Source organism: Pocillopora verrucosa, chromosome 3 (assembly GCF_036669915.1).
Source record: "Pocillopora verrucosa isolate sample1 chromosome 3, ASM3666991v2, whole genome shotgun sequence".
NCBI lineage: Eukaryota > Metazoa > Cnidaria > Anthozoa > Scleractinia > Pocilloporidae > Pocillopora > Pocillopora verrucosa.
The window spans coordinates 17,164,964-17,190,383 of NC_089314.1; the positions used below are offsets into that span (position 1 = coordinate 17,164,964).

The 25,420-nt window shown below is 38.4% G+C and overlaps 2 protein-coding genes across 5 annotated transcripts in view; one reads left to right on the plus strand and one right to left on the minus strand.

Moving 5' to 3' along the window:
• Positions 1-5,285, plus strand: part of LOC131775421 (uncharacterized) — a 46,011-nt gene extending 40,726 nt beyond the window's left edge. For 3 of the 4 annotated variants that reach the window (XM_066163746.1, XM_066163747.1, XM_066163749.1), the window contains 6 exons: positions 55-181; positions 857-898; positions 1,016-1,111; positions 1,570-1,657; positions 1,988-2,025; positions 4,100-5,285. In XM_066163746.1, the coding sequence (XP_066019843.1) occupies positions 55-181; positions 857-898; positions 1,016-1,111; positions 1,570-1,657; positions 1,988-2,025; positions 4,100-4,291 (583 nt within the window). In that variant the 3' untranslated portion in view covers positions 4,292-5,285. Of the gene's footprint in view, positions 1-54; positions 182-856; positions 899-1,015; positions 1,112-1,569; positions 1,658-1,987; positions 2,026-2,758; positions 2,812-4,099 lie in introns of all 4 variants that reach the window. The other variant, XM_066163748.1, reaches the window with a different exon arrangement.
• Positions 5,286-5,653: 368 nt separating this feature from the next.
• Positions 5,654-25,365, minus strand: LOC131775434 (WD repeat-containing protein 97). The gene is made up of 27 exons (XM_059091546.2): positions 24,680-25,365; positions 23,381-23,439; positions 22,792-22,849; positions 22,223-22,276; positions 21,716-21,907; positions 20,463-20,785; positions 19,953-19,992; positions 19,244-19,379; positions 18,607-18,711; positions 18,308-18,354; positions 17,642-17,842; positions 17,271-17,340; positions 16,363-16,545; positions 15,570-15,815; positions 14,328-14,554; positions 13,312-14,154; positions 12,737-13,008; positions 10,519-10,657; positions 10,012-10,110; positions 9,556-9,788; positions 8,821-8,908; positions 8,322-8,461; positions 7,871-7,934; positions 7,699-7,732; positions 7,310-7,502; positions 7,141-7,217; positions 5,654-6,796 (listed from the first exon to the last, which is right to left on the minus strand). The coding sequence occupies exons 1-27, from the start codon at positions 25,082-25,084 to the stop codon at positions 6,549-6,551; spliced, it is 4,776 nt and encodes a 1,591-aa protein (XP_058947529.2). The 5' UTR covers positions 25,085-25,365; the 3' UTR covers positions 5,654-6,548.
• Positions 25,366-25,420: the final 55 nt, after the last annotated feature.

Here is a 25,420-nt window from a genome sequence, read left to right on the forward strand (position 1 = left end):
ATCCCAATGATTTATATAGGTCTTCCTCACGCATGGTATGCAATTTTCCTGTAGGGCTGGCGTCAAAGGCATGATTGTTTTACTGCCTCTGCTCGGTCTGACGTGGGTGTTTGGACTTTTGGCCATCAATAAGGACACTATTGCTTTCCAGTATTTATTTGCCATCCTCAATTCACTTCAGGTCAGAAATCTTCGTCCTAGCAATATAGGTTCAAGCTTATGGAAAGAGTCTTCTTTTTTAGTTCCATTTCGAGGAGAATCCGCCTCAAATTGCTTTTAGACTCAAAGCTATTTTTTCCTCTGGGAAAAATTTTACAATAAAATGTACTTCACGTTCACGTTTTGGGTTCATGTTTCGGTGGGAACTTAAGATGCTGTCTGTGGTTTCAGGGTTGTTTATTCTTATGCTCGATCCAGCCAGGATATGGGAAAACGAGATATTTTTTAAAATCGCTCCGGAGAAATTTTTTTGGGATTAAGTCCTAAATGGGAATCCATTCTCTTAGCTTGTTCATCTCCTATCCTCAGCTGATGCTCAGCGATCCCCTGATAGTAGCAAATGTAATGTCGATGAAAAATCGAATTGCCAATGATGACGAGATACACAATTTAAATTTCGCTCTCTGCCCAGATACTACATTAATGTCCCAAGGTTTCCATACCCTTGAACCTGAGTGTCACGCACTCCAATAGAGAGCTGGTTCATATCATCTTCTGTAGGATTCTTGATAGTACTAAACGTCTCGACATATCACGGAAATTCACCTACTTTTGTGGTTTATGACTACATCCCTAAAAGTAAATCGGTGACGAGCTCCACGCAAGAATATTTACTAATTTTTTTTCTTTACTACAGGGACTTTTCATTTTTGCTTTCCACTGTATCGGAAACACCGAGGTATGAAATTACATGTCCTGCTTAATTTTCACCTTGTCTTAAATTAATCATTTGAGACACTGCTAGCGTAAATACTCAGTTTTATGACCAGTCAGTAACCCGTGATTTTACTCCTAGGTACGAGTTGCATACAAAAGACTCCATGAGAAAAGGACTTTGGCAAAGAGCCTTCCTGAACACTCTCTGTCTTCAACACACCACATGTCAAGCCGGGTAAGAAGTCAAACGCATACACAAAACAAACATATAGCGTAAGCTGGAGAAACGCAACTTAATTGTAAACGGCAATCCCCGCCAGTCTAATCAACAAAGAAAATGGCGAGGGATGTTGACTTTGATCGATACTGGCACAATTAGCGATTTTTTTCAGCCGATCGCGACGACTTGGCTCTTCGACTATATTTCCTCGTTTCTCTTTGACGTTATGCTAAAATCGCCTAATCTGATTACAATGACGACTTTGCAGGCGTTTTGTTTCGAAGCAGTGATGATAATCTCAAAAACGAGAACAACTGTTTATTGCTGGTAATATATGTACCATTTACAGCGATAGGTGAAAATCGCCAAGCATTCGGAGGGCAAACTGCTTATTTGCACCCGCGCGGTGTCATTTACCGCTCAAACGAGAGTGATAATCGTTACATGTCTCTTCTGTGCATTCTGTTTCACAGCCGGCAAAGAAACGAATGGACTCTCACGAGACGAACTTCACCGGGGATGATGACATCATTGTTACTAAGACTATCCGAAGCGTGTCGGGTAAAGACAATACTCGATCTTAATTACACAAAATATGTTCTTCTTACCACGTTGATCAGGATCGAAATATACCGTGTACTCAGGTTAACATGGGGTTCTCCTGTTGTGTTGTTGTACAAAGTACTTTACCGTTGCAAAACTAAGGCATGACCTACATGCGATGCAATGCCATCCATCCAGGGAGAGTAGTAATACACCTAATCGCTTTCTATTACAGAAAATGAGATAAACTGCGGCAACTACTGTTGAAACTAAATGTTCATTTTTTCACGCAGAAGATGAACAATTTTTTTACCTCCATTCTTGTTTTTTTTTTTTTCTTTTTTCCAGATGTGAAGATTTCTGGGGACAACTTGGCCTTGCAAACGGTTAAGTATAAACAAACTCAAGAACTCAATTTTAGCTCAGCCACTGTTGTGATTTTAAAACGTAACAGATAAGGATGATAACCGTTGCTGACAGAAAAGCTGGGCGTTATCTTCACGTATCATAATATTGCACAATTCTTATTAAAAATATAAAATCTAAATTATGAGTCACTACATTAACTCTCGGAAAATGTGGTTTTTACTAATAATACCATATGGATTTATTATATTCTCACTCATGGAAAATATTTATAATGTCAACAATTTTTTAAGTTTGTATTTTTTCTAAATCTTATTGAACTAAATCTTGCTGTGGATCGCTCCTTTTTTATTTCTAATAATGCACTTTTTACACCATTTTTGTATTGTTTAAGTAATTAATTATGAAATTGACATTTTAAGCATTTATAAACGCTCACAAATACAAAAGTAAGTTGTAAAATTGTTCTTGTAGATCACGCAATAGAGCCATTTTCGATTGAGTGTTGTATCATAACAGCCAATCAAAACAAAGGACAAAATCACAAGTAGCCAATGAGAATTCAAAGTAAAGCAACATTGGTTTTAGCTTTAAATCTGATTGGTTGAGAAAGCGGTTCAAGTTTTCGGGACCAATCACAAAGCGACAAAAGCAACACCAAATTAAATCGGATTACTTTCAACACTCAATTACAAATTGCTCTATCATCATTCAAATCTTGTTATGTTGTAACATATCATGTTCAATGTTTAGTTCGGTGACACTGATTCTGGCCGCTGGTCGTTAAACTGTCCGTCTCCTGACCCGTGAGTAAATGGATATTTTAAACAATTTTTGAACAGAAAGCTCTCGCATATAATTAGAATTTCAAAAACGCACGAGTACTTGCGCTAGGTCTAGAACGCGTTGGGTTCTGGGATTGCCCATAAATTGTATAAAAGTACGATCTCTGTCACCATTTCGGCACCTTGAGGAGTTTTTGCTTTAGAAGTACGAGGAACTCATTTCAGCCCTCGCGAGCAAAATATTTTCAAAATAGCTAAATTTACTTGTTTCTTTGCAACTCTATTATATGCGAGGGCTTCTTACATGATTTTAAAACAGGAACGTGGTAATTAATATCTATAAGTCAATCATTTCTGTAAAATTGTGAGCTCGACACCTTCTGATATATAAAAGTTACCCCTGAAACGCAGTTCTAAATTATTGCGTAAAAACGAAAATATTTCCTAATATTTCAATTCAGTCCTTAAGTCTCTTTAAAATAAAAAAAAACTGTGAAATTGACAGCACCTTCGGAAAGTAAGTAATGCACTTAACTCTCAAAGATAGCAATAACCTGGAAAAATAAATAATTGAAAAAAATCAAAACTTGAAACAGAATCCCCGACTGGATTAAAATGTACAAAATATGGTTCTAAGCGATAAACGAAAACTGATTGCCGCCACCATTTCTCTCTATTCATCTTCCTAAGTGCAGCGTAATTGGAACAAAATCAGGAAGCAGGTCAGATTATAGAGGACGTCCTTAACGAGAGACCGTGATAAAAATTTAATTTTTGTTTTTTTCTCGTGGGGCGATAACTTGATAACGTGATTCAGTTTTGCTAAGAATGAAATCGATATTAAGAAAGGATTTGAGTAAAAATGTATTATCGTAAAAAACAGTTTCACTCTCAAGATCTCAGAAGTGACTCTTTTCACTGTCTGTCATACAATTCTTGTGGTGTTAGTTCGAAAAACTTTGTATTGGACTGACTAATAATCCCATAATTGATATTTTTCTTCATGCTCATCACGCGCCTGCCTGCTATTGTATTGGTATTGAAAGGAGAAATTCTGTTTTAAACACTCCAAGGAGTTAAAGGGTTAAGCAGGCTGAAATATAGGTATTGTAGCAATATAATTTCGAGTGCAATTTTATGTAAATAATCCCGAGTGAATCTTTCAAAGATAACACTAGTACATGAGCCCGTCGGGCGAGTGCAATTTGTAGTCTTTACAACTAGGCACTCGTTTTCAGCCAATCAGAAGCGCGTAATTTTTTCATGTACATTATTAACTTACTAACGAGCTTTGTCTATACACTTGCAGATTCGTGGACCTGGATCACATCAAACGAGCGTGAGATCATCCTCTACACAGTCCAGCTCTCATACAGAATTTTCAGAGCAACTAAGGCCGTTAACCAAAGAAGGCAGAAAACGCAAGAAAAGCTCCAGCCATAGAAAAACATTCTTTCAAAACTTTAGACCAAAAGTGTTAGGTTCCTGTAGCATTGTATAAGGACTTTATTCTTTTAACCTGTGCGCGTCATACGCCTTGTAGCCTTCGAGTTGGAAGGCGTATGATTATTTTCCCTGCGAACGTGGAGCAGGCTCCTTGCAGCATCTCTAATTGTGCGATCGTAGTCGAAGTTACTCGTAGGCTGTTTAAAGTCGTTTAGAAGACTACCACGTATTGTCTTCAAGTGAGTGATCTGCTTCATTAAGGCTTCGTTTGAGGCGCATTTAACAAATGTAAATAGTGAAAACATGAGTAGGGAGTGGTGTGCGTGTTGGGCCGGTGGAGAGCAGCTGAGGAGAAGGCTAGTACGAATCATTCGCAAGAAGTTATAATCTCTTGTCATCTGATAGATGCAGCGTTCTACAATCTGAAGTTGACATGAGATCAGTGTATATGGAGAGATGTATACACTGAACCCTTTAACCCCTAACAGTGATTGGCTTTTAGTTTCTCTTTACTGTATCACTCCTGAATCAAATATTAAGGTCATGAGAATAAAGGAAATGATAACCAATTTCAGAAGCTCTTGATTGTTAGTCAAATTCTCCTAATCAGTACCATAGGAAACGTGAAGAGAACAGTGGAGAGAATGTAAATACTAATGTTAGGGTGTAAAAGGTTGTCATTTTTGATGTATTTCTTTTTTGCAAGACGGCCTTTGCTGTGATGTTTTATCTTGTGATTTAGATAGAAGTTAGTATAAGCCGCTTTTTGCTTTCGCTGGCCTGTAATTGCTAGGAACGCTGAGTCAATGTTTGCAGATCTCTTGTTATCTTGAAATCAGTGCACCAACAGTCGAATGAATTATAGATGTTTAAAGTAGCTTCAATCTATCGATTGAGATTTGTCTGTCACTTTCATACGCCAGTACCAATACCAGTCAGTAGCAATTACATTTACGTAGTGTGAGAAGTTATATGCGTTGTACATCGCCGTTGATTAAAAGTATCGTTGACCGTTGGTATATGTTGAATAATAAAGAAATAAACGAAGATGTTGCTGCGTGTTTTGCGTCCTAGGTGTGGAATCGGGTATCCAGTCCATTCGTTACCCACATTCATACGATACTTGCCCAGTTTCCGTCTACTCGTACCCGACCCGCTGGTTGATTTAAACCCGTTCCAACATTCAGTGACGATCTAAATCCAGGAGATCTTACAAAATACCTCACGCACAAGCAAGTGACCAGGTGTCGATTGTTGTGCACAACAAGTAAAGTTCTTTTGTACCTACTTGTGACCCTCATAATAATGAGACCAGACCCCGCATTTTGGTTCCAGGCCTTATATTCCGGTGGTCACGTGTTAAAAATAGACGTCACATAAACAAACTTATTTAACAGAGATCATATTGCTACCTAACGTAAGAAACTGGTCCTCCTATAGTTATCTGTGCAGGCCAGAAAACGTAGTTTCAGAGTTAATCTAAGTAGTAGCTATTACAGGAATATCAACTCTGTCATATGCGCAAATACATAAATTGACCAAATTGATTAATTGTTAAAAATTAGACTCTCTGACACAGCGTGTTCGGATGACAATGTTTCATCTCTACACATTTTTTCAGGTCTAATGCTTTATTCAAAAATATATTTCTTCACTCTTTCTTTACTGTACATATGACAAAATTTATAAACACTCTTGGAAATATTTACAAGGAAAGTTATGGTACATACATCAGATTAAGGAAAGTTATGGTATATACATCAGATTAAAAGACTTCGAAAATCATAGCAATTTCCTCATTTTTAGCCATGGATTAGGACAAGTATAAAATGAACTTATTCTGATATCAAAGAAAACATCATTAGTATATATTACTATAACAGCTCGGATTTCTGTCCCTAAGATCATAAAAATATTTTCTCACCGCAGTTACACTTTTTTCCACAATCCCTCCTTCAAGGCCGAATCACTTCCATCTCCAAAGGAATTGGCTCATCATAGCCCTTCCTTGGTATTTGGAAGTGAGTCAACCGCAAGTCTTCTAAAACTTGTTTGCAGTTCGCATAAAACTTTAATACGTAATTGATTAATCTGTCTCGCAAGAAGACAGAAATCGAGGCCAAACATGGCATCAAAACGTGGAAGACAGCAAAACCCAGAAAAAAGGCTTTTCCCGTATATTGCAATTCCGATGATCTTGCGAGTGTCTAACCAGCTCATCATTGCTTTCCTTCTCCACCGTCTGCAGTTCAATTTTTTCGCCCCATCGTGGTGTCACAAATCGTCTTGAATTCAACGAGTTTAGATATCTGCTACAATAGGACTTTTCTTATCTGTTGAGTCAGGCTTTCGGTATCTCGTTCTTCAACGTAGGATTGAGCAGGGATGAAGTATTTCTGCGACGAACGCAGTGTCAACAGATTAGACTGTTGGTACGGTTCATACACTGCTAAATCGCCCTCGTCCGGAAACGGGTTCAATGTCAGAGTTTTTAGGTGAAGCACCATATTGTTTAACACCACACTGCGACGGGTTTGATAGATTTGTGGTAGAGGAAATGCTGGTGTAAACAAAGAAGAAGCAAAATAAAAATCACTGCTTTATAACCGCAAAAAGTGTTCAATTCAAGCGATTTTACAGAGTAATCTAACAAACAGATCGTTCTTTCGCTCAAGCTGCACTGCTCTCTCAAGACGAAAAATAATCCAAAACTTTAGGCAATGTAAAGATAACAGTTTTCGATTTAGTGCCAAAAACCAAGAACCAAAGTAACCACAACGGCCAATCAGAAACGTAGTTAACATCATGAAAAATGTTCCATCGATAAAAAAGACATCAATGAAAATTTTTGAAAACGAGAAAGATCAATAATACCAAACACTGAAGAAAAAGAAAAAGTGTTACCTAAGGCAAGAGACGTTTCTCTTTCTGGATGACAGTGACTGCAATGTGTTTCTCCAAGTCGTGCCAGACTCCGTTTGCTAAGTAGAAAAAAAGTTAATTTTCGGTTTCAATCTTGAAAAGTTTAGGTTAGGTTTCTTTACCAGTCCCCTACCCGGAGGTTCCTACGTACCTGTGTATTTTTGGCAGGACGAGCACTGTATTTCTGGAGTTGTCCTGGGCCTGAACGGGAGTCTTCTCTCGCGTTCGCGTTCGAGCTCTTTCCAGTTCTTCTTCCATTCTTATCTCACAAAAGTAGTTGATCGCTTCTGCAGGCATCGCCGTGTCAGCGGCTTTTCCTCCTAGGGCCTCAAGGTCAAAAGAGACTACAAAAGATAAGAAACACGTACATTGTCATTAAAACGAAAGGTGCCTTCTTTCATAATATAACTCTGATTTAAGGGTAGGAAGAATAACTTCTGCGATAATTGTACGGTATTTGGGATAATTGCACTATTCATGGTATTTTAGACAAAGAACAGGACACATATACCAAGAGAATAAGGTTCAGTTTATACTTACTGGTCGTCGGCTTGGACATCTCGGACGTTGTCCTCTGGGAAAACAAAACAAAACAAGAAAAACAACAAAAAAACCAAGTCAAACAATAAAACAAAAAACAAGAAGTTGTCAATTACATAGAAAGGCTTTTTTTTCACGCTACCACGACACGAGGATTACGAATCAAACAGACCTGTGAGCTGTCTGTCTTCAAAATTCCCTTGATAGAGCTGGGTGTCTTTGGCGTCTTTGTTCCTCTAGGTTAAAGAAACGAAAAAAAGTATTCAATAAAGAAAGACAACTTAGTGTACATTGGTTGAATAACTCACACTCCCAATCCATAATTGGGCCTAAAGACAATTCACAGCTGCCATTTCTTCTCTAAACTTAGTCGCACCAGACTCTACAGCCAATTAACACGTCTTACCACAAATTTCATCATGAATTTTTCGATATACTACTGTCTGACTTTCTACCACTTTATTTGTTGTAATGGCACCCGTCCCCAACGTAATACTACCCGTGGGAGACATCCTCTTTCAGCTTCCCTTGAACCCGTCCATAGCAGCGACTAAATTTTGCTATTAATGACAATATATTCAGATGTATATCAAATAGGAGTTATGACATAAGAACAGACTCACTTGACTACACTGCCAGCTTGAGCGCGACTGATCTTGCCAGCCAAGGACCGGATGTGTTGTCTGAACTGACCGAGCCACTTGTTTAGCCACTGGATACACATGTCCTTTACACGAGCCTTCCTTCTGTTTCCAGGGATACTCTGGTAGATAAGGAAAGGAAAACAAAATTGCATAGTTCAGCCAGCACGTTCGTCAAATAACATAACCAAACTGACTGGTTTGATTATCCTCTGGGGCTGGATTTCTTAAAACCCGATGACCACTGATTCTAAGGGCAGACAGAATACCATGGCAACAGAATTGGAATAAGTGCTTATTTTGCTTCAAACAACTCAGCTCAGCTTGGATTAAACAGATGAACGCTTACTCGAGTTTATAGGCTGGGTATATTTCACTTAGTTGTGACCATAGTGAGACATTTAAGGTTATTTTTTTACCGTTAGCAACTTCGCTTTACTGATCATGTACCATGTATTCGTACATAAATTTGTATACGTACCGTGGTATCGAATGAGTCCAGTTCCTTGACAAAGTACCCAGCAGTGTCTGGTACTCCTATAGAAGCTAGCAATTCTAGAACAAACTTCCTGTAAGTTCCAAAAATGCACAGAAATCAGCTATCAATTTGTTATAAATCATAATTTCATACGATAATCTAAAACAAGTAAATGTAAGTAACGTGTTAAAAGAAAATAACAACGAAAAAAACTCCGAGTCGCAAGTGAGAATTTAGACCAGAGCTACATGACTTTCTCATTTCAAAGTCGCTTACTCTTTGTCGAGCTGCAATAAGCCATATGTTAGATAAATACGCTAAAGGCGTACTGCATACTGCTAGGATCAGAAATATCGAACACGAACTGTGTGCATACACTAATGTGAGGCAACAAAAATGATAAATTTTGAACTTACTATTAAGCATTTACCACGGATTACCGTGCGTGTACTTATTCACTCTAAAGATTACACGTATATTATACTGTGTAAGCTTTGGAGCACTGCTTTACTTATTAGAAAGAAAACTGTGTTTTCATGTGAGCGAGCTGTTAAGAAAGAGGCTACAGCTGAAATGATTTTAAGCACGAAACAAAATAACGAAGCGAATCACTTCGCAAAATTGATAAACTTTTTGAGGTTGTTCCTTTCAAGCATGTGATATGTATGTTGGCTGTTGCTGGCTAATATGGCAAGATACAGTTTGCAGACAAACGTTTCTTTCTGTAGGCTACCGTACCTGATTTCCTCATCACCATCAATAAACTGCGCCATAAGTTCAGCCACAAAGGACACTTCATACACTTTCATTGTGTGCGAAAGCTGTAGAGCCACGCGCAAAAACTGTTTGGCCTGGGACGAGCCATGTGCAGTAGGATGATCTGGGATATTCAGTTCAGCTATTGTGGTTCGATTGACTTTCTCGGCCGCGTCTCGGTCCAGACCTTCTTGACGATATAAGAGCATTATGGCCTGCAAACATGAAGAGGAAAAAAAATTTGGCAATCGGCATGCGTCATTCAAAGAATGAAAATTAACGCTGATCTTCCAAACGCAGACCAATTAACTTTTATCAGGCGCCAATCCAATCTACTACATGTAACATTCTTTTCAATACAAAAAGAGTATAAAATCAAGTATGAAAGGGCTCTGCATTTGAAACCAAGCCAAACACAGCAGCCAATACTTTACTTACAGCGCAAATCTGTGTCTTCAGTTCATGGTCATTTGTCTTCTGAATCAGGGTCAGTAAAACTTCCACAAAGCTCTCTGGTGTCCAAGGTCTTGGAAATGTCTGAAAATGAGTTGTACCAACTATTAAACCATGCTTTCCTTCTCGTTTTTTCTCGTTTGTGCACAATAACAAGGTTCCATCGTTTCACTACTCAACATCCTGCGTGTTGTTGATCTGGTCTAAAATTTACACTGTTCGACCCAGCCGGTTAAAGGCGGGTAACGCTATCCAACAGGTAAATCGCGACCCAGCGGATAACTGTTAGCAAAAGACATATTTAGAGAGATTTATCCAATGAAAAGCGTTATCCTTACTTCAAATAACTGAAGCCTCATGATCGTTAGTCCGTTATTAAAATAACTGAGGCAACCAGTTGGTGGCTATATCGATTAAACGACTAATTCTATGAAACGTATTTCAAATCACTATTGAAAAAAAAAAATTAAACAATTGTTTTCAGCTGCATACCTCTGAGTCTGCGTCGGGGAAGAATTTGTCAAACCAAAGTGTTCCCTTAAACTGAGTAATAAACAATGGCAACGGAGTTGGAGGGGGTGGGGGAGGGGTTGGAGTTGGTTCTTTGGTCGGAGGAGGAGGAGAAGGTGTGCTGAAAAATAACAAGAGAAAAATGGATTAGTAAAAGAAACACAGAACCCACAGAACTTTTCGGGGGGGGGGGGGAGGCGGGGCGGGGAAGAAGACAAAGATCAAAACACATGAAAAGGTGCTACATTGTTACGATCAATCAACTGGCGAGTTAGCGACGGTTGAAGTTGGAAACTAAGCAAATATTTTTTAATATGCTAAGATTTAGTTGTAGGTAGCCCACAAGTAGTTTAATAAGTAAACTAAGTGACAGGTACTCTTATGACTATATTACTGGTTTACATTTTTACATTTCCAGAGTCAATCTCGTCATAAAGCCCGACATACCTTGAAAGTTACCAGCAATAACATATGTAAGGTTCTGAGGCTCGAAATTCTGCATTTCATTGGCTAGCCCAGGTGGGGTAGTGATTTTAAAAGTTGGATTTTTGTGTATTCATTATTTCGAACCAACTTTCCTCGCATTTCATGGCATTTAAATGGCAACTATATTTTAACACACACTTATATTTGTATCATATTATTTATTTTGAATACTTCAGGGTTAGAGACTTTTACGTTTAAATTTACCTTAGTTTAAGCGCTTTCATGTCTCTGTTTATATCTTCATTTGCACGCGAGATAAGCTCAATTACCAAAGAAGGACTTTCCAACATTTCACTTCTTTTCTCATGTACATGCATAACTTCATTTTCAATTGGTAGCTCGAAAGAGGACGTCCGATCAGTCATGGTTAATATGCTGTGATGACTTCTGGGCAGCGGTCTTTAAACGGAAAGGGTGTTTTTAATGGAGTTCACTAAATACATTATTTATTTATTTATTAAGTTATTTATTCATTTCAGCTTTAAAGCTGAATCAATAACAAGTCTAATCTAACCTAATCTTTGCGAGAAATGCGTGGGTTCTTTTAGTGTCCCTTGCAAACCAGTACATGGAAAATGCAGGAGATGGGCATACGGTTTATCCTCCTTATCCGAGAGGAATAGAACGTCTAACTTTTTGCAAATGTCATAGCAAAGGCAGCTCACTCTCCTCAATTAAATAAGACTCCGAGTGTTGGTCTGGTCTGCGTCGGGAACCTTCGATCTCTCACACGGCATTACGGCACGGTTCTCAGGTTCTTGCCATTAACGGTTGATTTCAATTTCAGTTAAATAAACAGTGAAGTACCTCTTCGCTTTCAAATATATTTGCGCGAAATTAAAAAAGGTTTATAGATAGCATTCATCATGGATTACGGCTTTTTTTTAAATCTCTCATTACAGTAAGGTTAATGGGACAACTGCTTCGTGTGCAACAAAATAACTCAGCATTATTTAGTGCTGTATTCACAACCGTCAAAGATTGTCTTTTTTCAGGTGTAGTTCATCTTTCGAACAAGCCCATAATTTGGTATGCGTGTGATTAACAGTTAACTTAAGGTTTAGTTCTTGAATTTTAAATCAAAACGTTAACTGACACTTCAATAGTTCTCTAGTAATATGAGCTTCGACGTAAGCGTTCTCCGGTCATTTACTGGAGAGCGTCAAAAAAATTGCATTTGAAAAGTCATCTTAATCGAGATTCACGGCAGCAAATCCTCTTAAACGGAGTGCGCATTTCAGATTTTGCATTTTGAAAGTTACCTTGATCGATATTTACGGAGATTTATGGAGATTTACGAAGGCAAATCCTCTTAAACGGATCACATCTGCCGTAAAGCCCTGATTAAATCCACGCAGGGTTCATGAATTCAAGAGGGTGGGGTAGGGGAGGGCATATCGAAGAGGGCGCTTTTTGGAGAGACGTGGGGGGGGGGGGGGGAAAGGGAAGTAACTAAAAAGTCATTGAGAGCCAACCAAAGAAACACATACTGTGTACAATATTTCAGAGAGAAACTGATAGAGCTGTTCAAATACAAGCATACTATGGATTGAAATGTTAACCAACACTAACGCACAAGAGTGCTACCGTAGCGGGGGGGAGGAGGGCCTTTGTAACAAGGGAGGTATGCTCTATAAGGAGGTTTATTGAAGAAGAAGGAGTCTTAAAAGGGTGTTACTTAATTTCTCTTCTGAAATCAATACATAGTACTTACGGTTCTGGAGTTGGAGGCTTCGGTCTCGATATCAGTTTCTCGATCGGTCGAACTGGTTTGATTTCTTTCTTTGAGGAGGGGATGCTTGGCGGTGTCGGCTCTTCTGGGGGAGGGGACGGGGGAGGTGTAGGAGTGGGCGATTTGAAGAGGTCAGTGTCGTCCACAGGTTCAGGTGACGGACTGTCTCTTAAGGCCAGTTGCAGCTGACTGGAAAAATTTGACTTTCTCCTCTCTTTCTTGCCTTTAGGACTCTCTGGAGATTTAGGAAGTTTCTACGGAATAAAAAACAAAGTTCACTTTGATCAAAATCCCGTGATCTTGTCGATAACCTTACTTTTCTTAGTCTTTGTTGAAGGTAAAAAAGGAATCCAACAGCCATGCAAAATTAAACGATTACAAAAATAAACGAACAAGAAAAAACAAAACACAAAATACAACATACTGAGTGCCATGAAAAACATCTAGCCTCCGGTCACCGTTTTTGGCTCAAGAATAAAATGTCAGTTACTAACGTTAATGTAAGTTCATGATGAATAATAAGCGCCTTGCGTGTTACACCATTCAATTTATTTTACCTTTTTCCTGCTCTCCAGTTCTGCCAATTGTTCTGCAGTCAACTGAGGCAGCTTCCACTTGTCTGCTTCTTCTTTAGTTTCATCTCTCAAATCCTTGAACATGGCTACAACTACTGAGTTTGGAATGAACCCATCGGGTGCAATAACAAACATCTCTTCTTCGTCGCCCTCATTTTGATACGAAGCTAGGCGCGAAAGCCTCTGTGATACTTTTTGAACAGACTGGCTAGGTGATGGATATCGCTTTGACTTGGGAACGTCGACAACGTACCGATCACGGTCCCGATTTACGAGCGGTGGCTCAATCGGATGCTTTCGGAAATCCTTCAATCTGCGAGCTGGTGCCGAATGCGAAACCCTTGAGCTCGTTTCACCGTGTGAGAAGATCTCGCTTTCAGTTTCCATGGTAAAAGGCCGCTCAGATGGCGACAATTCGTCTCGTTCATCCGCAGGAGGAAGCACCGGCATCCCTTCGTAATCGTCCTGTAATTTAATAGGCTCAAATTCCGACATGGATAAACTCGCAATCTCAGCTTTGGGTGTTTTTTCAGGGAAGGACTGACTTTTCTTCGATCTTGTCGATTGTCTACTGATCGAGAAAAATCCCGTTCCCCTGTCTTCAGCGTAAGGTTCCTCCTCTTCCTCGTTATCAACACCACTGTCCTCCAGAGTATCGTCTGGAAGATCAAAGTGAGGACGCTTGTAAAATATTTCCAGGTATTTTTCAAACGCTTCTCCGCGTACTGCCTCTGAATCGATATTCGGCCTTTTCCTGCTGAATCGGTAAGTGCCATCTCTAAGTTTTCTTAGCTCGTTTTCTCGCTCCTGAATCTTCGAGAAAGCCTGAAAGGATGTGGGAATGCATTATTACGGTTATGATTGAAAATACTTTAAAACATAAAGTGACGCGAACAAAAAAGCGTGGCTAACACAATATTAAAGTTGTTTCAATAACACTTGAAATGACCTCTTTGCAAAAATTTTTGCAAACAATGTGAACAAAAGAAATAACTTACCTGTGTTCTCCTTTCTTCTTCCTGAATTTTCTCGTCCATTTCATCCTGTGGCAAAATGTCGTGAAAATCATTGTATTTGTGTAACGAAGACTTGACTCGGCTCAGTCTCTGACACTCCTCAGGTGTTAGGTTGCCCTTGATTTCAGAGTCAATATCCATCGGTGCCTCAGCGATGACGCGTCGAAAATCCATCGCTACCATTCGGAAAATAAACGACTGAGGCATGTCTATAGGTTGTGAAAGGCAGAGTCAGGAATATGCATATTGAGAATATGGACAAAAATTCAGACATTTTTACCTATCATAGTGAGTAAACACACATTGTTCTGGTAAGTTGTTGCCCTGATTTCTTTTCTATTTGTTGGTGTAGTTGAATCACGATCGAGACAGTTTAATAAGATACAAAATCAATCGGGTCCGATCAAATCAATCGTTTCTAAGAACACTCGGCTTATTTCTTCTCATAATAATTAACAATTATTTACCGAAGTGGAGGTGAATAACTGTTTCAGTATATACCACAGAGAAACCGAAAAAAGAGAGTTTCTTTCTGTCAATATCCCCAGAAAGGAGCCGGAAATTAAATTGCTGGCGCGCGATTTTGTCTCTTCGGCTTCTCGGATGTGAATTGTATTGGTGAATCACTTCCGAACCAGCCAACCAGAGCACACGAAAAGCACTATTCATTTGTGTGGAAAACACTAAAGAATGATAGAGAAGAACTAAAAGACCCCTCAAACAATATAAGATAAATATCATATCGTAGATATACTTTCCAGATTTGAAAAAGAAAAATGTGACCAGCACAATATCTAGAATGGAATTCTACGCATGGAACAATTGAGCGAGCGTTCGCAGGACGGAACACAAAAATGTGGACGAGGCTAAAGATGAGGCTTCAAGAAGCCACTTTGCCACTTGAGTCTAAATGTTTCAAATTCGTCATTTATAATCTCGTGCGACCTTTTTACCCTACCAGAGGCAAAGCAAGTTCGTTCGCAATTTCCCATGCTTTTGGAAGTTTTCACTTTATTCTTCCTTCTTTCTGGTTGGCCATTAAGATTACAAGTGTTTCGGTTTTAGTGTACAAAAATTTAATTGATATGCACTTATCATTTTGTAGTGTCCTTCAAGTTGAGAATATTTTCGCACGTCTCAAAAAGTGGGTCCAACCGTTGCTAGGTAGCTTAAAATGAAATAATTTCTTGTACAATTCATCTATCTGAAGCACTCTTTACTCACAAGTCGCGTAGTTAATCTTGTGCAGATGTTTCCCAATGCCCACAATCAGGTCGCCTTTCTGACTTGAGAAGCAAATGCTGGTGGGAGTAGCATTTAGTTTGATGACGCGTAACAGTTTGTTGGACTCGTCCCAGACTCTCACAGAGCCGTCTGCGCTACATGACGCAAACAGTCTCATTTTGGCGCAGCTGGCCAGTCCCGTAACGTCATCCGTGTGATCCCAATCGCTATTGTGATCAAATCGTTCTGTTTTGGAAAACAGTTAAACAATTTAGAAAGTAATTCGACGAAAAATTAAAACGAAAGCTGGTTTTTGCCATTTATTTACAAACGCAACCAGCTTGATTTGGCACATTGGCGCTAACATGAGAAACATTTCAGGGAACATCCAATCAGCTTTGAGACGACACCAAAACTAAAATCACCCAAACAAAGACAACGAAGATAAAAAGGCAAAGACAAAGAAACGCATTTGGGTTGAAGAAATTAAAATTTCGTTGAAGACACAATTTCTTTCAATAAAAGAATACAAAACATTGTATGGGCTTTCGGAAACTCTTAAAAAAACCGTACACAAAATAAAAACAACTAAAACCGGTGCCTTGAGTAATTCTCAATCAATGCTCCAATCAATACCAACTTAATCATGCTCTTTTTTCTACGCTTGAGGCCGCTACCACGAGTTTACTTCAAGATCTCATTGGCCCCTTAAAAGAATCGGAAATGCGACAACGATTCCCTGTCGCGTACGATAAGTCAAACTTCAGAACATTTACAGTACTCTGTTACTCACTTTTTTGAGTAGTTTTAAACACGACGATGTTATATGAAGCAGTAGCCGGCTCGTGGAATGCCGCACATAGCTTGTGGTGAGCCACAGACAAGAGTCTGGGCGTCTCATGGCAATACAACGTCATCAGAGGGGCAAGGGCTTCCTCGGCGAACGGAAAAAGGCGCCAAATCTTGATGGTGTGATCTGAAAATAAATTGCAAATACAGAGTATTCGTGGAGCACAGGCAAAATAAAGAAAAAGGAAATTGTAGCATTTCCCATCCTTTACTCCTCAGTTTTAGACTTGATCTTTAGCCTCCTCGAGATAGTTGTTTGCGAAGAGCTGTGGAATTGCTAATATCAGGCAAACATTATGTGAAGTAAGTGCCTCCTAGTCGTAGACCAGCTGGCGATTTGTGATACTCAAATCTTCACAACAAAAACCGCAGATCTTAGAAGCTTGTAAGTTATGCACTGTTCTGCATCAAGTCTTAGTAGTGGTATAGATACTTTAGGTTCCATTGAGTCCGTTCACATAAAAAAGGGAGTCGAAGAAAGCCGTTTGATTCCGAGTTACACGTTAAAAGGATTGAAGATAAAACGTTGCACTGAACCGTTCTGAGAAAAATCAGGTCTCTGCATTCGACACCAGCCCGCAGATTGAAGGATATCCAAAGACATCTGATTATGCTACCTCTCGTAAATGGGGACTTTGACTTTGGTTTCTGACTCAATGAAATGAAGGCAAAAAAGCCATAGAGATCCAAATACGAGAGTATCCAGCACGCATGAAAAAGGATTGATGAAACCGGCTGACGCAAACAAACGTTATGAGCGCGTGCGTTTTACGCTCGCGCGCGTTAAGGCGAGCCTGCGTTTACAATCAGGTGTTCGGCTCACACTTTGTTGAGCGGAAAACATCAACTCACCCAGACCAGCAGATATCACTTGATCAACTTCTGGATTCGCTACCATGGTGATGACCTCATCTCTGTGCCCCTGTTGGGAAAAAATCGAGCTCACATCTGTGTCATCTGCACAAGAAACATATGGAACCCACCTACATGTAATAGAAACGTTGCCGTGTACCCTTAACTGTCACTCCCTAGGTGAAACCCTTAGGTGTGTTGTGTATGTGCAATCAAAGATGTGACACATTTAGTCTTGCACATAAACAAGAGTTACTTGATCTTTTCAAACGATAAAGGCGCAGAAACTTGCTACGAAAAGAATCTAGCTTTGACCTGTAAAATAAGACTCCTCTGTGTACTGATGTGGCTTTCGTTTCAAAGAAACTTACCTCTATTTGGAAAGAGATTTTTCCAGGGTTGGTGTCATTCTGCCAGTCAAACACGACAATCATACCATTGGTAGAGCCGCCTAACAGCAGAGTTCTATCATATGCGTTCATAGCTTGTCCTTTAGTCTCAAGTTCCTCAGCTCTCTTTTTCGCTTTCAGCGCTGTCACCAAATTTCCCCAGGAGTCACCTTCAAGCTCATCCTAGAAACAGCAACAGTTTATTAAGGATTTAAATGGCATCAAATGTAATAATCACAGTCAAATATCACCTATTGAAGATCTCACTATTATAATCTCTGACCAAAGAAACGAATGAGTCAAATCCATCTGTTACACGCTCTCCGAACAAACTCTATCATCCCACCCTCTCGCTGTTGCGGAATTGCAAACTCTTCATGCGGCCCCAAAGTGACGGTTTGCTGTTTTACTCTCTTTGAAACGGACACAATGGGTGAATTTTCCTGAAAGCGCTTTTAAGATAGGACCTTAAAGCAAATTTTAACAAGACAAATAATTTGACATTCATTTTCACACAATGCGTTATTTTGGACAAAAAAAAAGCCAGCAGATAGGATATGACTGACCGCTATTTCGAGATTTGGTTCAAGTGTTATATGTGCTAATATCACTGCAAAGGAAAGTATTTTTGTCTTAAATATATCTTACCTGCACAACGTATTCATAAAGACAAAGACAAGTACATGAAGAGGGTGCTGAAAACAAGTACAAAAGCAATCGTTAATCACATAAAAAAAAAAAAACAGTTTCCTCTGATTTTGCGTACAAAATACTTGTATATTTTTCATCGGACTTCATTTGTTAACAGAATCCAGTTTTAGACCAAACGTATACAAGCAAAAGTTTTTGATGATTGATAAGTATTGATACATACACTGCACGCTACTAAGCCAGAAAATTATGGCTTAGTATACAAAAGTATCCTCAAGCAAAAATCAAGACCGTACCATCTGAACTGCTGTTTGTATCCCACTCCTGAAGTTTCTTACATGGATTGGTCAGAGTGGATGCCTTTAAGATTTTACCGTTTGAGAGCAAAGTAAACATCAAATCTACAAAGTAAAACGAAAAACATAAGGTAAAGAGCTTTCTCGTGATTGTAAGAGCACACTACCAGAGCATGGAAAAGTTGGCGTTCAACTTCATTAAAACACACCAGAAAGATTTCTCAACTTCTCTGAACACTACGCCTAGCGTAATTCTGATCTACTCTAGCAGTATAGTCAAAACAGGTGTTACAGTAGTAAAAAATATTACAGAAGATAGTTCCACGTCTAAAATTTAGAACACAATAAAAACAGCTGAACAAGAGGGTAGGACTTAGACGGGGATGAGTGTCGGTTTTTGTGGAAGGAGGAGAACAGGGGAACCTGGGGGAAAATCTCCAGAGCAAAGACGAGAAACAACTACAAAGTCAACCCACACATGACTTCAGGTATGGGATTCGTACCCAGGACCCTCCAGTGGGAGGCGATCCTTCTCAGTAGTCAGCACGGCACCTCTAGTAAATGTACCTCCCTGACATATGTAAGTCTAAGAGAAACTGGAATATGATAAAAGACAACCAATTTCATCTCGTCTTACTTTCAGCAGCAGCGTAAGCCACATCAGCGATAATACTCATGTTTGGTAACAACATGGTAGTGATACACTCGCCGGAGCCTGGGGACAACAGACGTACTGTTGCGTCATTACATGTGCACACCAGTCTGGTTGGCATCTGGGGAATGAAGAGAACAACAGAGTTGCTAATTTTAAAGACCGGGAAACATTACGCGAAAGGTCGTTTCCACAGATCTGTGCGGCTGCCACAAACCGCTTGTATGTGTTGTTCCTTACACAAGTCACTGAAATGTACTAAATGTACGCCTTTAATTGCTGTAGTAATGTCACAAATTCGTACTAATCAGAGCTTCTGCAACTTGCTGCAGCAACAAAGTTTTTTTATCAGATTTTGAAACTCAGCGAATTCTTGTAGCGACGGTCGGTGTATATCGGCCGTTGAACAGTGGTCAAACAGTGTAGAAAGTTAAGCAGACCCCATGGTAAAAAAAAGTAAAAGTAAGATTTCTGTTTAAATCTGACTAAATTACAGTGTGTGTGCAGCTGTAAGTATGCCGGTATGTAGGTATGACGATTAATACGAGATGACATGCGCATGGCGTTTGGCAATTCACAATACATTCTTAAGATTTTATTGACACATAAATGTATGCATTCACACGTATTGTATAACTAAAGAGGCTAACTTTAGCTTTACTTATACATGTAGTTAGATTAAAGCATCACTTACTCTTGGGTGCGTCGTAGGCTTGATAGATTTGATTTTGCTTCTTCAGGAAGGAAAAAAAATTAAATATGTTAGGCTACGCCCCGAGTATACATGTAGTTTCAAGAATGGCGGAAAGAGAGCACTTGTTTTCTGTAATGGGACTAAATATTTTGTGTCAAACTTAATTTTGCGACAAGTTAAAATCTTAAAGAATTGTAAGCAAATGTCTCATCAACATACAAGAGTGTAAAACTTACAATATTCAACGACCTTGATTGTATTGGCTTTGCTTCCCCTTTGCTTTGTGATTGGCTTATCAAATTCGCGCCACTCACTTGACCAAAACTAAAACCGATTTCGACTCAGTCACTGGCGTTTTTGCGCGCTTGAAGCTAATTTCTTGGGTGAAGCTTTGGCTCTAAGATGCTCGATCAAAATGCGTCCTTTCATCCGTTTCCCCACGAATAACGCGCTATGCAGATCACCCAAGCTTAACTGTACATGTAGCTCCAAAGATTAGATTTCACTCACCCCACAGTTGCAAACACAGAATGAATGTGCTCGATCTTCCACAACTCTATCGATCTCCGTCCAAAGGAATACAAGTCATTTTTTCCTACAATAGTACCAAGACCCAGTACAGCTTCTTTAGTATCAATTCTATCCACTTCATCAGCAGTGTCTAAACTCCACAAACGTATGCTGTTATCACTGGACCCTGACATGATATAGGTACCAAATGGATACACGGCTAGGGTGTTCACTGACTTTAAATGGCCAACAAAGATGATCTTGATATTTCCTCTGTCATCCCAAACCTTTATTGAACCGTCTTTTGCTCCCGTTATAAGATACTATAGAACAAAACCCACAGAATAAAAAACTATAAATGAAGAAATGTATGCATGTATGTAAGTACTATCTAACTTAGCAGACAAATAACTAAAGGCCTCTAGCATTTTCATGTAGAATGCAACACAGTGCTCCACTATTAAAAAAAAAAAACAATGCCAATACAAACTGCATAACTATTCAAATTTCAGACTTGAACTTTGTTAATAATAATAATAATAATAATAATAATAATAATAATAATAATAATAATGATACCAGCAACAATAATAGCAAATAATTTTATAATATAGCCCTTCAGTTTCTTTTTATAAATAAAATAAAAATGAATTTGTACACCATTAGCCTCTGTTAAATATATTTGGACTGAAGATGCAATCAAAATTACTTTGACTATTAATGCATTTTATTTTTTAATCACAGCTAGGCGAGTTACCTCACCTACCTGGATTCCCCCACCTCCATGTAAACAGGCCCTTAATTCTCACAAATATTTTACAAGGAAATGTGCAGCTGTTAGAGGGGAGAATTAACAATCACATCTTGGGAATTAAAGGGTTAAAATCTAAATTTTGCAGAGACCTTTAAGCAATGGCTGGGGTTGTCCAAAGTTGTACAGTTTCTAATACAGTTCTGTGTTGTTTTCAACCTTCAATTCCCAGAAATGATTAAATATGTAACTTCTCCATGTAATATCCACAATGTCATACACTATTCGTAAAACAAGTAATGAGAACTATCAAACTTCTCAGGTACATGTTGTTACCTTGATGTACCACCAAATTCCTGTAACTAATTTACATGGAAATGTGTTGGAATTAGAGAGGAGATTAACAATCATATTTTGGGAGTCAAAGCAGTGAATTAAAAGCAAACATTTCTCTCTCATTTTTTGTGATATACAGTAATGATAAAAAGTCTGCAAATTGTACCTTAAGTGGATTGAAAAACAACATAGCAGTGATCTCTCTGGGATGCAGCTCTTTGAGGTGTCCAACACATGTTCCATTGAGGAGATTGTAAATAATCACATTATTGTGATACACAGCAAAGCATCTCTGTGATCTGCTTGGGGTGTCTTCCAAGCAGAGAAAAGATATGATGCAGGATGGAGGCATACAATCCTGAAATAATGGACAAAAAAAGTATAATTTTTTCTTGCTCTTTGAGATTAGGCTTATATTGCATTGCATATTGGGATCAAAATCAGTATCTGGGCAACTGCCCACCAACCCCTCCCCTAACCCAACAACAGTCTATTGATAACAAGTAAGGGTTAATGTTGGGTTAGGGGAGGGGTAGGTGGGCAGTTGCCCAGATACTGATATTGATCTGCATATTGATATCATTAAGAGACAATGACTCAGGCAAGCAACTCATTAATTCACAAATTAAAAGAAATGGAAATTGTTTTTACAATTGAAAATAAATCAACTTACTGTAAAAACTTTACGCTGAAGAAGAAATTTTGCTCCATATCTAAAACTCCAGCACTGTAAAAAAAGATCAATCAATAACAGATTTACATTTAAACCATATAATCCCTCATAAAATCTGTGTTGTGCCACAAAAATATCAAGTACACATAGGAAAATTCTACCAGCCAGAATCAAAACCAAAATGATGATCCCAAACAGGCCACCATACAAAACACTCTTACTTCAGTTTACAAGTTCTCCATACTGTTCTCTATTCATTTCCAGCACTACTTACAAGTCACTACACTCTAACTTCAGTTTACAAGTTCTCCATACTGTTCTCTATTCATTTCCAGCACTACTTACAAGGAGAATTTGCTCAATAATCAAGAGCTTCATAACCTTGTAATAATTTTCCTTTTATTCTCCCTTAACGTTTGATTCAGGGGGGATACTGTTGGAAGAAATTAGATGCTTATCACTCTCAGGGATTTAAGATATAAAATATGAACAAAATAGTTTTCAACAACATTCTTGATGAAAAACTGAAACTTGAAAATTGCTGACCAGATAAATGATATTTAACTTACTATGAGATTTCCAACTCCACCAGTTATTATTTCATTTGAAGATTCGTTATACACTCCACTGATAAAAGAAAACGAAAAAAAATTCTGTTAAACAATCCATAATCAATATTAGTAAAGAGAAGTAAAATATTCTACCCAGTTTTTAAATAATTTTTGTAAAATGAGACTGCTTAATTGGCAGAATAATAAGCAGTGGCAAAACAAATTAATTATATATGACCAACAACTCACAAAATGTATTCTTTAATACATTAGAATATGCATGGGGCCAACAAACTACAAGAACTGATTTACCATTGCCATATTATTAAAGCTGTAGTTTGCAAAACATTCATTATTCATATCAGAGAGGTTTCTCAAATCATAATTGCATTGTACTGTACACTGTAATTGCACAGCCTTCAAATGTACATGAATTATACTAGTTCCAAGTGTGTATTTATGTAAATATGAGAATGTCTAATCATTAATTTTGAAGACAAACAGGGTTCATTCAAAGAAGGTTGATCTACAGTTAGTTACCAATATTATTTAAACACCATGTACATGTACATGTACCTGAGATAGCCCCAGAAGAATTATTATTTACCTGAAAATTCTGCTAACAGAGGTTGCCACACTTATGACTTTGAAATCATCTGACATCAACTGCAGCAAAAAAATATCAGAGAAACAACCATTTGTAATTAATAATGCAATGCACCATTACTCTGCATGGGTACAAATCAGTTTAGTACATCTTTTTTAGTAACTATCAAGTCTGTTTGACAATACAATTATTTTTACATGTATTTTTGTCTGGGTTAGGTTTGTTCACCTCAAAACCATCACTCACGTACATGTTTATTTTTCTTTGGTTTATCATCAATGGGGTAGAGTATCAAGGGGAGAACATCAAATCTTAAAGTAGAGGGGTAACTTGATAATGGGGATAAGGTTCAAGTTGAATATGAATTGTAAACATGCTACTGGCATGGAGTAGTATTAATAATTTAAATATGGTGAAGATTAGTGAGAGAATACTGTCATCAATAATGTACCAATGAACTTAATCAATTACTGAAAATGCAGGAAGCTTTAACTGTGTCTTTTTCAGAAATTTAAGCAGGCTGGCCATCATATTAGTGGGGAAAATCCAATAATTTACATTCCAAAGCTTTTTCATGCACATTAGCAGAACAATCAAGATGAAGTTTACTACTGAGTTAAGAGCCATGTGACAGTGATGTAAACCAGATAATGAGTCCACTTAAAGGAACATAACCATTGCAAAACTGAGATCTGATTCACCAAATTACCAGATATGGTGGAAAATACATTTAATGTTTGTATATATGTCTTTCATTCAGTTTACATATCACATCTGACAATAATGATCACCTAACTGGATTTTGCAGTGATCTTCAGAGTCTCAATTGCTTTGAGTGCATTTAATTTAACCCACAGATGGGCAAAAAATAATTTGCATAATCAAAAGAGGCACATTCAAGAATTTTTGCAAGTTCTCATTTGCTGTTTTCTAATCAAACAGACAGAGACTATTGTAGAAGGGAAGAAAACTGGAGACCATTGTAAAAAACACCCTGAGCAAAACAAAATAAACCAGCAAAGGTGCCTGATCAGAGAATTGAACCCAGGCCACATCATTAGCAGCAGGAAGGAAAGACTCAACCATGGAACTATGCTCCTGCTTCCCTACATGCACTTCACAGTGCTTAACTTCCAATACTTTCTTTTCTTGACGCCTGAGAGCTTACCACCTACGCAGTGACTCTACCATGCCCTCCTAAAAGTGAGCTGTTCTCTATAGAAAATCATTTGAATCATCATTGATTACAAGAGATGCTCACATTTATGTCTGTCCACTAATAAAAAGACGTGTACTTACTCTAATATTTTCATCAAATCCCCAGGCAACATAAAATCTAGGTTTCTTTGCGTATACTATTCCACAGATGGCATCTTTAAGGGTCTTGTTGTTCACATCTTCTCGGTAACCGGTTGGCAGAAAAACTGAGGCCTTTCCATCTTTATCAATTCCAACAAAGTTATGATTAAATGAGTTAAACGCTACAAAGGAAAGATCTTCCTCAACCGGCAAAGAATTCACTGAATGAATGCCGTGTCCTACATGTAGAGACTGTTTCTCATCAAGTTTCTTTGGATCGTCCCCATGCGGTTGTTTAATAGCGGTTTTGATAAGTTTCCAGTGCGAGCTCACTTTCAACTCTGATTCATCTAAAACCGGTCTCTTAGTCCGTGTTTCGATTAACTGCATAAGCTTGCTAGTCATATTGCAAAGCTCGGTCGTCCAATTTCACACAAACGCCAAATTCCTCTGTCATTTGTCAACAAGAGGTACATGTAAATCAACGTTATATTTAACGTTACGAATTTTAACAGGCGCACTTTCCACCTGATATTTCGCAGATTTGTAAAATCCACCTCCTTAAATTCGTCATCTCAATCTTCTATTGTTTTCTTGCAATTTGGACATATACATCGCTCATTTTTAACGCCAATAAACGGCTTTCTATGGGTGCCATCTGATAATAAAGTCAACTGTTGACTCACTATGACTTTCACCACAAGTTTCAAAGTGGTCTCTGTAGTCTAGTTTCTATGGTAA

Coding starts and splice junctions, on each gene's coding strand:
- LOC131775434 (XM_059091546.2), bottom strand. CDS start 25,084: ATGACTAGCAAGCTTATGCAGTTAATCGAAACACGGACTAAGAGACCG. Junction 18,355..18,606: donor TACAAACAGCAGTTCAGATG/GTACGGTCTTGA, acceptor ACTTGTTTTCAG/CACCCTCTTCATGTACTTGT. Junction 17,341..17,641: donor AAATCTCTTTCCAAATAGAG/GTAAGTTTCTTT, acceptor TTTTCCCAACAG/GGGCACAGAGATGAGGTCAT.